The 13,490-nt window shown below is 47.3% G+C and overlaps 1 protein-coding gene across 3 annotated transcripts in view; it reads left to right on the plus strand.

The window, feature by feature from the left end:
• The window catches only part of fhod3a (formin homology 2 domain containing 3a), a 192,085-nt gene that overhangs the window by 87,897 nt on the left and 90,698 nt on the right, over nucleotides 1-13,490 (plus strand). For all 3 annotated transcript variants that reach the window (XM_090209439.1, XM_036953662.2, XM_036953663.2), the window contains exon 10: nucleotides 1-214. This exon is cut by the window's left edge and continues 19 nt beyond it. In XM_090209439.1, the coding sequence (XP_090065565.1) occupies nucleotides 1-214 (214 nt within the window). The remainder of the gene's footprint in view (nucleotides 215-13,490) is intronic.

The raw sequence follows: 13,490 nt of genomic DNA on the forward strand, positions 1-13,490 counted from the left end.
ATGGCGATGATGAATCTAATCCGCCCACAGGGCTCTCTGGCCTCAAGGACCGCCGCCGCGCCAGCTTCGGGGACAAGAGGAGGGGCCTGGAGAGGAGGCGGAGCCGCAGAGCATCTCTAGGGCGGTCTGGGAACGCCTCGCCCTGCAGCCCGTCCACTCAACACTCCGGGTTCCAACCCTTCAAGGGACAAGGAGGAGAAGACATGAGCAAGAGGTGAGAGAGAGGGGGAGAGAAGGGGAGACTGGAGAGAAGGGTAGACTGGAGAGAAGGGAAGACAAGGGGAGAATGGAGAGAAGGGGAGACTGGAGAGAAGGGGAGACTGGAGAGAAGGGGAGACTGAAAGACTGGAGGGAAGGGGAGACTGGAGAGAAGGGGAGACTGGAGAGCAGGGCAGACTGGAGAGAAGGGAGACTGGAGAGAAGGGAGACTGGAGAGCAGGGGAGACTGGAGAGAAGGGGAGACTGGAGAGAAGGGGAGACTGGAGAGAAGGGAGACTGGAGAGAAGGGAGACTGGAGAGAAGGGAGACTGGAGAGAAGGGGAAACTGGAGAGCAGGGGAGACTGGAGAGAAGTGGAGACTGGAGAGACTGGAGAGAAGGGGAGACTGGAGAGAAGGGGAGACTGGAGAGTATGGGAGACTGAAGAGACTGGAGAGACTGGAGAGAAGGGGAGACTGGAGAGGGGAGAAGGGGAGACTAGAGAGAAGGGGAGACTGGAGAGTATGGGAGACAATAAAGTGGGTAGAGGGCACAAGGTTACAACCCTTCAATAGACGGAGGGCAGATTATATGAGACTGTCTGAGTACTGACTATCATGACTCAGGATGACCCAGATGCAGACAGTTCGAATCACAGATGTTTAATGACCAAACAGGGGGCTAAAGACAGGTCAGGGCAGGCAGAGGTCAGTAATTCAGTGCAGAGTCAGAAAGGTACAGAACGGCAGGCAGGTTCAGGGCAGGCAGAATGGTCAAAACCGGAAGAACTAGAAAACAGGACTAGAGAGAAAAACACGCTGGTATGTTTGACGAGACAAGACGCACTGGCAACAGACAAACAGAGGTATAAATGCACATGTGGAGGAAATGGGCGACACCTGGAAGTGGGTGGAGACAAGCACAAAACAGGTGAAACAGATCAGGGTGTGACAGCACCACCCGGAGGGGCAGATCCCGAATGGACAGCCATACTCTCTGCCCGTGACAATAACGGGGAGCCGGGGTCCGGTGGCAGTCCGCTTGTCGTCGATACCTGGAGGTTGTCTTGAGAAAGGGCAGACCGGGCTTTCTTCCAGGTACGGCAACAGCAGTGGATGAGTACGCTGACCTTTTCCTCTCACTCAGGGAAGAGCGGGCTGATACACTCGAAACGCGAGAGACCAGTGGCTGAGCAGGGAAAGGTATTGCGTGCGCATTCCACCCACACGAGTTTCTGGCTCCAGTTGGTGAGGTTGGCGGGGACGAGGCAATGAAGAGTCGTCTCCAGGTCGTGATTGGCTCCGACTGGTTGTTAGACTGTGGGTGAAACCCAGAGGACAGGCTGGACGACGACCCAATGAGTTTGCAGAACGCCTTCCAGTACCGGGACGAGAACTGAGGACCACGGTCAGAGACCACGTCCACCGGAAGTCCATGTATACGGGAAGACGTGCTGCACCGTGAGCTGGGCCGTTTCCTTGGCTGAGGGTAGCTTGGGGAGGGGAATGAAAATGACGCTTTGGACAACCTGTCCACCACCGTAAGGATAGTGGTGTTGCCATCAGATGGAGGGAGACCAGTGACGAAGTCCAGGGTATATGTGACCAGGAACGGCGAGGGACAGGAAGTGGTTGAAGGAGGCCAGCTGGAGCTTGCCGAGGAGTTTTATTCTGGGCACAAACGGTTCAGGCAGTGACGAACGCGGAGACGTCAGGAACCAAGAGGGGAATGAGCCTAATCCAGAACCCGGGGAATGGGCAGAGTCCGAGACAAACATCCGTTTAGCCAGGCCCCCCACCGGGGTCCGGCTGGGAACACTCACGTACCCGGTTCTCTATACCCCAGATGAGTGAAGCCACGAGACAAGAGTTAGGAAGGATGGTCTCGGGGTCTGATGGTGTAGTAGCGGGGCTATAGAGTCGTGACAGCGCATCCAGCTTCACATTCTTGGACCCCGGGTGGGAGGAGATGTTGAAGTTGAATCAAGTGAATAGCAGGGCCCATCGAGCATCGAGTCGAGGCGCTTGGCGGTGCGGAGATATTCCAGGTTCTTGTGATCTGTCCATACTATGAATGGGTTTTTCACCCCCTCTAACCAGTGCCGCCACTCATCCATCATCATCTTCACCGCGTGTAGTTCTCAGTTCCCCACGTCGTAATTCCTTTCTGTGGTGTTGAGACGATGGGACAGGACAGACCCCACTCCGACGTCCGATGCGTCGACCTCCATCACAAACTGCTGGGACGGATCCGGATGGATTAGGACAGGGGCTATAGTGAATTGGTGCTTGAGGTTCAAGAACGCTCGGTCTGCAGCTGGAGACAACGTGTTTACTGATTTGTGGGAATCCCTGGGTGCTGTAACACCAGATGAACCAACGGTAGAAATGTGCAATTCTCAGGAAGCATGCAGCCAATCCGCCACCACTTTCACCTTTCTAGGATCCATCTATATGTTGCCTGTTGCTATGATATTTCCCAAGGAAGGAGATGGTGGAGCGATGGAATTAGATTTTTCTCCGTTTTGACGATTAGAGGACGCTGGAGGACATGTCGGACGCTGTTCTTCAGTTGAGGGGGAAAAGAGGAGGATGTCATTGAGGTAGACGAACACGAACCGGTTCACCATGTCATTGGAGAACGTCATTAACCAGGGCCTGGAACACAGCAGCAGCGTTGATCAGTCCGAATCGCTTCACCAGGTATTCGTAATGCCCGCTAGCCGTGTTAAAGTGGGTCTTCCACTCGTCCCCTTCCCGTATCCGTACCAGATGGTAGGCGTTCTGGAGGTCTAACTTGGAGAAGATGGTAACCCTCTAGAGAGGCTAGAAAGCCGAAGTGATGAGTGGAAGCGGGTGGTGGTTTTTATTAAAGCCCCAGAATTCAATACACGGGCGCAGGGTTTTGTCCTTCTTCTCCACAAAGAAGAACCCTGCCCCAGTGAGGAGGCAGAAGGACGGAGTCCTCAATGATGTCCTGTACACACACTGTGTCACGCTCGTCGATAATGATTGGACCAAAGCGTAGAATTTAACATGTTTAATAATTAATATACTCACCAACAAAAACAGAAGAAAAACGAAACATGACGTTCTGGGCTGCTCACAGGCAGCTACACAAAAAACAAGATCCCACAAAACACAAAGGGGGAGATGGCTGCCTAAATATGATCCCCAATCAGAGACAACGATAAACAGCTGCCTCTGATTAGGAACCATACCAGGCCAACATAGGAATATAAATCACCTAGATGACCCACCCTAGTCACACCCTGACCTAACCAACAAAGATAATATAAATCACCTAGAGTCACACCCTAAATCACCCTAGTCACACCCCGACCTAACCAACAAAGAGAATATAAATCACCTAGATGACCCACCCTAGTCACACCCGGACCTAACCAACAAAGAAAATATAAATCACCTAGATGACCCACCCTAGTCACACCCCGGCCTAACCAACAAAGAGAATGAAAAGCTTTCCATGGTCAGGGCGTGACACACTGGTACTGAGGTCCTGCTACACACACTAGTAATGATGTCTTGCTTAGGGCTGTTGCGGTGACTGTATTACCATGTTGCGCAACATTACTATAGGCACGCAATTGCGTGAGAAAACAGAGTGATGGCCTCTACTAAAAAGAGGAGGATCCCATCAGCGTTCTATAGGCTAGGCCTACTATGTTTTATTTCTCAACTTTCCTAATATTAAACACATTGCTTATATTTACAACAGGCCTAGCTTGCTGGCATGAAAATAAACCATGGGGAAAAGCGTTCTCCATTCGCTGTTTAAGGGCATAGATGACATGTATTTTTCCCCCCGCCCCTGTTTTGATACAGGCGCATGATAATGGTCCATTCTAAACCAAAACAAATGTTACACATATATTATTTAGTACCCTACTACCCTATAGATCCTGGTCTAAAGTAGTGCACTACTTACTACCTTATAGACCCTGGTCTAAAGTAGTGCACTACTACCCTATAGATCCTGGTCTAAAGTAGTGCCCTACTACCCTATAGACCCTGGTCTAAAGTAGTGCACTACTACCCTATAGGCCCTGGTCTAAAGTATTGCACTACTACCCTATAGGCCCTGGTCTAAAGTAGTGCACTACTACCCTATAGACCATTGTCTAAAGTAGTGCACTACTACCCTATAGATCCTGGTCTAAAGTAGTGCCCTACTACCCTATAGACCCTGGTCTAAAGTAGTGCACTACTACCCTATAGACCCTGGTCTAAAGTAGTGCACTACTACCCTATAGAACCTGGTCTAAAGTAGTGCCCTACTACCCTATAGACCCTGGTCTAAAGTAGTGCACTACTACCCTATAGACCCTGGTCTAAAGTAGTGCACTACTACCCTATAGACCCTGGTCTAAAGTAGTGCACTACTACCCTATAGACCCTGGTCTAAAGTAGTGCACTACTACCCTATAGGAGATTAAATCAAGAATATTCTGCTGGGTGACTATATTAGCCTATCACTTGTGAATTATACATATGTTATCACTTGTGAATGATGCCAAGCATAAGAAACAACTTGTTCGAATCAGTCGCACATTTCATGTCACCTAGCCCATAGGCCAAATAACTTCATAATATGAAGCACATTAAATCCGCTTTGGTAAGGGGGTGTCTAACTATATACATGAGCCTAACTACATACATAAGCGAAGAAGTGTGAGTTTCAAGTTTGGGGAAGATCATTTTCACCGTTATAATAAAAGCATTACATGTATAATTGTATTTGCGGTCACTGTTGTTGATAATGGTGTTTTCCACTAATGTAACATTTGTGTTCATAGCCTACTGCCATGTTTGCATTGCTGCGTGAAGAAATATCCTAATGGTTTTTCAACATTTTAAGCTAAACGTTCTGATCTGTTGCGTCAAAAAATGATGCTAGTGGTTGTATTAATTTGGGATCTGTTGCATCCCACAACTGTCTCAGACTATCTTAGAATAGAATTCTGTGCGAGAAATAAGTACGTATTGACCTATTCTGTCAACTTTTGTACTATGGGGGATAGTAGATTGACGTAGGCTAGTGCTTTTGCTGTTGACAGTTCTTCCCCATATCTTTAACATGCACCTCGGAATTGGATGAGGAAGTGCGTAGTTGCGTCCCCGATGTGTCTGTCTTCACTTGTAGCCTGCGAGAAAGACCCGATCAGGTGACTGAGAGCCGTGTGAGTGAGAGGCGCTTCGGATTGCACAGCACAAGGGAGAAGAGCACAACGCAGCACTCTGGGCACAAAGGCATTGATTTTGTTTTTAGGGTGCATTACGGCCAAAGCGGATGTCGCTGTGAAATTCAAGACATTATCAAGTGCTTGTCAAATTGTGAATGAGAGACCGATGTTGTGTGTACAGCCTGCTCAAAAAAAAACAAAGCAGAGCTCATGCCTTTCAAGCAACTTTTTTCAAATCATCATTAGAGTCTCATCATGCAGCTTTAAAATGTATTTAACCACAGAACTGCTGCACATACTGGTACTGATGCCCTGATACGGGGACAGCAGAGCGTTCCAACAGGAGCTCACATCAGGTCACATCCCCCTGATCCTCCTCTCCCCCTCCCCTCCCACATACTGGTACTGATGCCCTGATACGGGGACAGCAGAGTGTTCCAACAGGAGCTCACATCAGGTCACATCCCCCTGATCCTCCTCTCCCCCTCCCCTCCCACATACTGGTACTGATGCCCTGATACGGGGACAGCAGAGCGTTCCAACAGGAGCTCACATCAGGTCACATCCCCCTGATCCTCCTCCTCCCCCTCCCCTCCCACATACTGGTACTGATGCCCCGATACAGGGACAGCAGAGTGTTCCAACAGGAGCTCACATCAGGTCACATCCCCCTGATCCTCCTCTCCTCCTCTCCACGTCTCTCCTTCTCCGCCTCCGCCTCCCCCTCCCCTCCTCTCCCCCTCCCCCTCTCCTCCTCTCCACATCTCTCCTCCTCCTCCCCCTCCCTCCTCTCCTCCTCCCCCTCCTCTCCCCCTCCCCCTCTCCACCTCTCACCCTCTCCCCCTGATCCTCCTCTCCTCCTCTCCACGTCTCTCCTCCTCCCCCTCCCCTCCTCTCCCCCTCCCTCTCCTCCTCTCACCCTTCTCTTCTCCAAGTTTCTCCTCCTTCTCTCCCCCTCCCCTCCTCTCCTCCGCTCCCCCTACTCCTTCACTCTCTCACCTTCGTCTCCTCTCCTTCTTCTCTACCCTATCTCCTATCTTCTCTCTCTCTCTCTCTCAGTGTAAACGAGTCTTTGGCCTGTGTAAGTACAACACTGGACAGTCAGACAGTATCTGACTCGGCTACGCTTAGCATAACAACAGCATGGTGAACATTCTGTGTGTGTGTGTGTTCATGCCTATGTGCAGAACATGTATGCAGGCATGTGTGTGTGTGTGCTGGGAGATACACTCAGAGTTCACTGGGTCCAGACAGTGGAGTGATGGTGGATGCAGCTGTGTGTGTGTGTGTGTGTGTGTGTGTGTGTGTGTGTGTGTGTGTGTGTGTGTGTGTGTGTGTGTGTGTGTGTGCGTGCGTGCGTGTCTCATGGGAATACATGCTGGATCATCTCCACTGTGTTTTATGGAAGGAGCTTTAACATAACGCACACAGAGGCACGCTGGCACACACACACACACACACACACACACACGGTTTTATTGCTATTGCTATCCCATCCGTCACACACGTGTCTCTGGTCTTGTGAAACAGAAAAGCACCTGGTACACACACACACACACACACAAACACAAACATACACACACACACACACACACACACACACATACACACACACACACACACACACACACACACCGGGGGCCGCATTCATAAAGCGTCTCATAGATCTTTCATACCCCCCCCCTGGCCAACTGTGTGTGTGTGTGTGTGCGTGTGTGTGTGTGTGTTAGTGTATGACCCCTCACAATCCCTGTTGTTCCATTAATTGTTTTTGAATAAATTTTTAAAGGTAAGTTTGTTGTTTTCTTGAGTAATTGGCAATGGAAGTAAGCTCCATGCGATCATGGCTCTGCATAATACTTTGCCGTGAATTCGTTTTGGACTTGGGGACTGTGAAGAGACCTCTGGTGGCTGGTCTTGTGGGGTGTGTATTGGGTGTCTGAAGAGACCCCTGGTGGCTGGTCTTGTGGGGTGTTTATTGGGTGTCTGAAGAGACCCCTGGTGGCTGGTCTTGTGGGGTATGTATTGGGTGTCTGAAGAGACCCCTGGTGGCTGGTCTTGTGGGGTGTGTATTGGGTGTCTGAAGAGACCCCTGGTGGCTGGTCTTGTGGGGTGTTTATTGGGTGTCTGAAGAGACCCCTGGTGGCTTGTCTTGTGGGGTGTGTATTGGGTGTCTGAAGAGACCCCTGGTGGCTGGTCTTGTGGGGTGTGTATTGGGTGTCTGAAGAGACCCCTGGTGGCTTGTCTTGTGGGGTGTGTATTGGGTGTCTGAAGAGACCCCTGGTGGCTGGTCTTGTGGGGTGTGTATTGGGTGTCTGAAGAGACCCCTGGTGGTTGGTCTTGTGGGGTATGTATTGGGTGTCTGAAGAGACCCCTGGTGGCTGGTCTTGTGGGGTATGTATTGGGTGTCTGAAGAGACCCCTGGTGGCTGGTCTTGTGGGGTGTGTATTGGGTGTCTGAAGAGACCCCTGGTGGCTGGTCTTGTGGGGTGTGTATTGGGTGTCTGAAGAGACCCCTGGTGGCATGTCTTATGGGGTGTGTATTGGGTGTCTGAAGAGACCCCTGGTGGCTTGTCTTGTGGGGGGTGTATTGGGTGTCTGAACTGAATTTTATTTGATTATGCAAACAATCTGGTATATATTACAGTAAATATTATCATAACTAGTAGAGAAGCAGCTAATCTCTCGTCAACATGAAGGACTGTCACGCGTGTTGATGATGTTTAGTTCTGTATGTGCAGTTAAAGGGAAAGGCTTCCTGCTCTGTTCTGAGCTGCAGCTTTGCCTGGTGTTTTATTTATATACGCGATATTACCGGACAGTAATCAAGATGGGACAATCAAGACCAGAGACCGAACAATTAGTTGAGTTGTATCAAAAATAGAGAAGAGCAACGGCCCAAAGCAACTGCCCTGAGGGACACCGCACCATACATATCTGATGTTAGAGAATCTTCCATTGAATAACACTCTCTGGGTTCTATTGGATAGATAACTCTCAAACCATATGATGGCAGGTGATGAAAAGCCTTAGAAAGTTATTTTTTAAATGATCAATAACATCAAAGGCTGGACAGCTCCAGCTATCATCTTATTATCCATTTATTTTAACCAATAATCAGTCATCTGAGTCAGTGCAGTATAAGTTGAGTGCCCTTCTCTACATGCATGCTGAAAGTCAGTAGTTAACTTGTTCTCGGAAAAATTGCATTGTGTTTGGTCAAACACAGTCCTCTCCATCAGTTTACTAAGAACAGGCAGCTGATTTGACGGCTGCTAAATCCAGCGAATGGTGCTTTAATGTTTTTAGGTAGTGGAATTACTTTAGCGTACTTCCACGACTGTGGACACACATACTCCTTTAGGCTTAGGTTGGTGGTAATACAGTCTGCTACCATTCTCCATAGTTTCCCATCAAGGTTGTCTATACCTGGTGGCTTACCATTATTGATGGGTTTCGTGTCTTTACGATAAATTAAATTATTTGACATGCTATTTATAAAGTCAATTCTCTGTAATTAATATTACCTGATTAAACTAATCATGTAAATGTAATTAACTAGAAAGTCGGGGCACCACGGAATAATGTTTATTGAGCTGTTATCTTCTGAATAAACTCTTAAAGACCTTGTAATCTTTTATATCAATAGCAGTCAATTATTAATCATCACCTTATTCAGTCTCATCTGAACGTCATAAAATTCTTGATTGTCTTCACGAACCCTGGCTAACAAATTGAATCAGCCATTCAAAATGTGGTTTCATTATTTATTTACTAAATACCTCAATAGTCACACAGAATTACATATACACAGGACGGATCATACATTGATTACTAATTATGTCATAAAAGAAAACGACCCTGGCTGACGGAGCCGATATGACAGCTGGTTACACAAAGAACGGGGGTTGGGTTTGAATGAAAGAGCGGGAAGACTGAGGAACAGAAGGATTGGGTCTCTATCGGACCTTATGAAGCTGTGCTATCGTAAATACAGAATCTTATGCATTCTAAATAACCTCCCATTTGGAAAAAGGAAAATGCAATAAATATATTTACTCTGAGCTGCGCTTCGATAGATTGGTCGACAATGGAAGGCTGGGTTGTCCAGCAGAGATCTCCCTTGTGCTTTTGAAGAATATTTCTGGGCGGATACGTTGTAGTCTGTCGTCGTGTGGTAGAATAGGTACGTTGTAGTACCCTGTCGTCGTGTGGTAGAATGGATACGTTGTAGTCCCCTTTCGTCGTGTGGTAGAATGGATACGTTGTAGTACCCTGTCGTCGTGTGGTAGAATGGATACGTTGTAGTACCCTGTCGTCGTGTGGTAGAATGGATACGTTGTAGTACGCTGTCGTCGTGTGGTAGAATGGATACGTTGTAGTACCCTGTCGTTCTGAAGAGATTGTCCATCCTTTCCTGGCACACGTTTACAGCTGCTGCTGCTAACTCGACGTCTAGGATGTATCACGTCTTTAGTGAATAAGAGTTCAAAGTTCATACCAAGTTGCTCTACTATAAGCTCATTCTATATTCTGGCCGGTGTAGTCAAAATTCATCCTTCCTTCGTGGCGATCGTCACCCCCACGTTGAAATGTGCCTTTTTAAACTTCACATCATCGGGAACACAATTTTAATTTCGTTAGGTCGTAGTCCTTCAACCATTTGCAAACAGAGCTCACGCTGAGGTTGGCTTAGTTCTGAAGTTGATATTAGCCATTTTAAACTTATGGACATCAGTCTTCATGTCATCGGGAACACAATTTTAATTTCGTTAGGTCGTAGTTGTTCAACCATTTGCAAACAGAGCTCACGCTGAGGTTGGCTTAGTTCTGAAGTTGATATTAGCCATTTTAAACTTATGGACATCAGTCTTCATGTCATCGGGAACACAATGTTAATTTTGTTAGGTCGAAGTCCTTCAACCATTCGCAAACAGAGCTCACGCTGAGGTTGGCTTATAGAAATTTAGAAAAGGGGTTGGTTCATAATTTCCAACCAATGCCTATTTACGTGGGTGTGGCTACTGAGTGAGCATATTTTATTTCTGAAAATAATTATCTAATTTTAAAACTAAAATTATATTTTATCTTTTCACAAATAGTTTAATATTTGAATATTTAAATTGCACAACAATTCCATGTGAATCTGATAACCAGAATGTGTAGACTTTCCACTATGTAATTTATGTCGTCCTGTCATCAGATATAATGTCCCAGACGACAACTGATCTGACATCATATTCTTTAAGTACCAATGGATACTTTCAACTGGTTGGATTACCGAAAAACATTGTTCCGTTCCCAACCTTTTCATGTTACCACACTCTCTCTATGTTGACAAAAGGCTTTCCAAGAGTCCATTTTGTAGAGTAGAGAGAGAAACGGGGGAACGGTATTTATGGGGGTCATAAACCTCACCAACAGGGAAACGTCATGACAACAGACTGATGATTAAATCAAATCAACGTCATGACAACAGACTGATGATTAAATCAAATCAAGTCATGACATGAGTAACAAGTTTTCCACTTCTCCCACACTAACTTGACCAAATTCAAAACAGAAATCCTTCTCTTTCATTATTAGATATTTTATATGAAACATATATGATGGTTCTCTGTTCAATGTTGTCATTTCACTTCTGAGTTTGTTCCCCTTTACCAGTGAAATATTCATTGAAATAATTGGCTATATCAAAAGGGCATAAATGACCCATGTCTTTCAATGAACGATGGAGATGTATTGGGTTTCCTGCCCATTATATCATTTAAAAGGTGCTCTAAATCATGTTTCTATTGTGTTTCATGTCATTTATATTTGTTTGGTAATATAATTTATTATATATTTTTGCTAAGTTTAATCACAACATTTATAAGTGTACAGTATGTCAACCAATCAGTAACTATTATAGAGGGCCCTGAGAGAGTAACTATTAATGAGGCCCTGCCCAGGTATTATAGAGGGCCCTGAGAGAGTAACTATTAATGAGGCCCTGCCCAGGTATTATAGAGGGCCCTGAGAGAGTAACTATTAATGAGGCCCTGCCCAGGTATTATAGAGGGCCCTGAGAGAGTAACTATTAATGAGGCCCTGCCCAGGTATTATAAAGGGTCCTGACAGAGTAGCTCTTAGTGAGGCCCTGCCCAGGTGTTATAGAGGGCCCTGAGAGAGTAACTATTAATGAGGCCCTGCCCAGGTATTATAGAGGGCCCTGAGAGAGTAACTATTAATGAGGCCCTGCCCAGGTATTATAGAGGGCCCTGAGAGAGTAACTATTAATGAGGCCCTGCCCAGGTATTATAAAGGGCCCTGACAGAGTAGCTCTTAGTGAGGCCCTGCCCAGGTATTATAGAGGGCCCTGAGAGAGTAACTATTAATGAGGCCCTGCCCAGGTGTTATAGAGGGCCCTGAGAGAGTGACTATTAATGAGGCCCTGCCCAGGTATTATAGAGGGCCCTGAGAGAGTAACTATTAATGAGGCCCTGCCCAGGTGTTATAGAGGGCCCTGAGAGAGTAACTATTAATGAGGCCCTGTCCAGGTATTATAAAGGGCCCTGAGAGAGTAACTATTAATGAGGCCCTGCCCAGGTGTTATAGGGTGCCCTGAGATAGTAACTATTAATGAGGCCCTGCCCAGGTATTACAGAGGGCCCTGAGAGAGTAACTATTAATGAGGCCCTGCCCAGGTGTTATATTGGGCCCTGAGAGAGTAACTATTATTGAGGCCCTGTCCAGATATTATAGAGGGCCCTGACAGAGTAGCTCTTAGTGAGGCTCTGCCCAGGTATTATAGAGGGCCCTGAGAGAGTAACTATTAATGAGGCCCTGCCCAGGTGTTATAGAGGGCCCTGAGAGAGTGACTATTAATGAGGCCCTGCCCAGGTATTATAGAGGGCCCTGAGAGAGTAATTATTAATGAGGCCCTGCCCAGGTGTTATAGAGGGCCCTGAGAGAGTAACTATTAATGAGGCCCTGCCCAGGTATTATAGAGGGCCCTGAGAGAGTAACTATTAATGAGGCCCTGCCCAGGTGTTATAGGGTGCCCTGAGATAGTAACTATTAATGAGCCCCTGCCCAGGTATTACAGAGGGCCCTGAGAGAGTAACTATTAATGAGGCCCTGCCCAGGTGTTATATTGGGCCCTGAGAGAGTAACTATTAGTGAGGCCCTGTCCAGATATTATAGAGGGCCCTGACAGAGTAGCTCTTAGTGAGGCTCTGCCCAGGTATTATAGAGGGCCCTGAGAGAGTAACTATTAATGAGGCCCTGCCCAGGTGTTATAGAGGGCCCTGAGAGAGTGACTATTAATGAGGCCCTGCCCAGGTATTATAGAGGGCCCTGAGAGAGTAATTATTAATGAGGCCCTGCCCAGGTGTTATAGAGGGCCCTGAGAGAGTAACTATTAATGAGGCCCTGCCCAGGTATTATAGAGGGCCCTGAGAGAGTAACTATTAATGAGGCCCTGCCCAGGTGTTATAGAGGGCCCTGAGAGAGTAACTATTAATGAGGCCCTGCCCAGGTGTTATAGAGGGCCCTGAGAGAGTAACTATTAATGAGGCCCTGCCCAGGTATTATAAAGGGCCCTGAGAGAGTAACTATTAATGAGAACCTGCCCAGATGTTATAGGGTGCCCTGAGATAGTAACTATTAATGAGGCCCTGCCCAGGTATTACAGAGGGCCCTGAGAGAGTAACTATTAATGAGGCCCTGCCCAGGTGTTATATTGGGCCCTGAGAGAGTAACTATTAGTGAGGCCCTGTCCAGATATTATAGAGGGCCCTGACAGAGTAGCTCTTAGTGAGGCTCTGCCCAGGTATTATAGAGGGCCCTGAGAGAGTAACTATTAATGAGGCCCTGCCCAGGTGTTATAGAGGGCCCTGAGAGAGTGACTATTAATGAGGCCCTGCCCAGGTATTATAGAGGGCCCTGAGAGAGTAATTATTAATGAGGCCCTGCCCAGGTGTTATAGAGGGCCCTGAGAGAGTAACTATTAATGAGGCCCTGCCCAGGTATTATAGAGGGCCCTGAGAGAGTAACTATTAATGAGGCCCTGCCCAGGTGTTATAGGGTGCCCTGAGATAGTAACTATTA

This window comes from Oncorhynchus mykiss, chromosome 18 (assembly GCF_057628025.1).
Source record: "Oncorhynchus mykiss isolate SJ-2025 chromosome 18, ASM5762802v1, whole genome shotgun sequence".
Classification (NCBI taxonomy): Eukaryota; Metazoa; Chordata; class Actinopteri; order Salmoniformes; family Salmonidae; genus Oncorhynchus; species Oncorhynchus mykiss.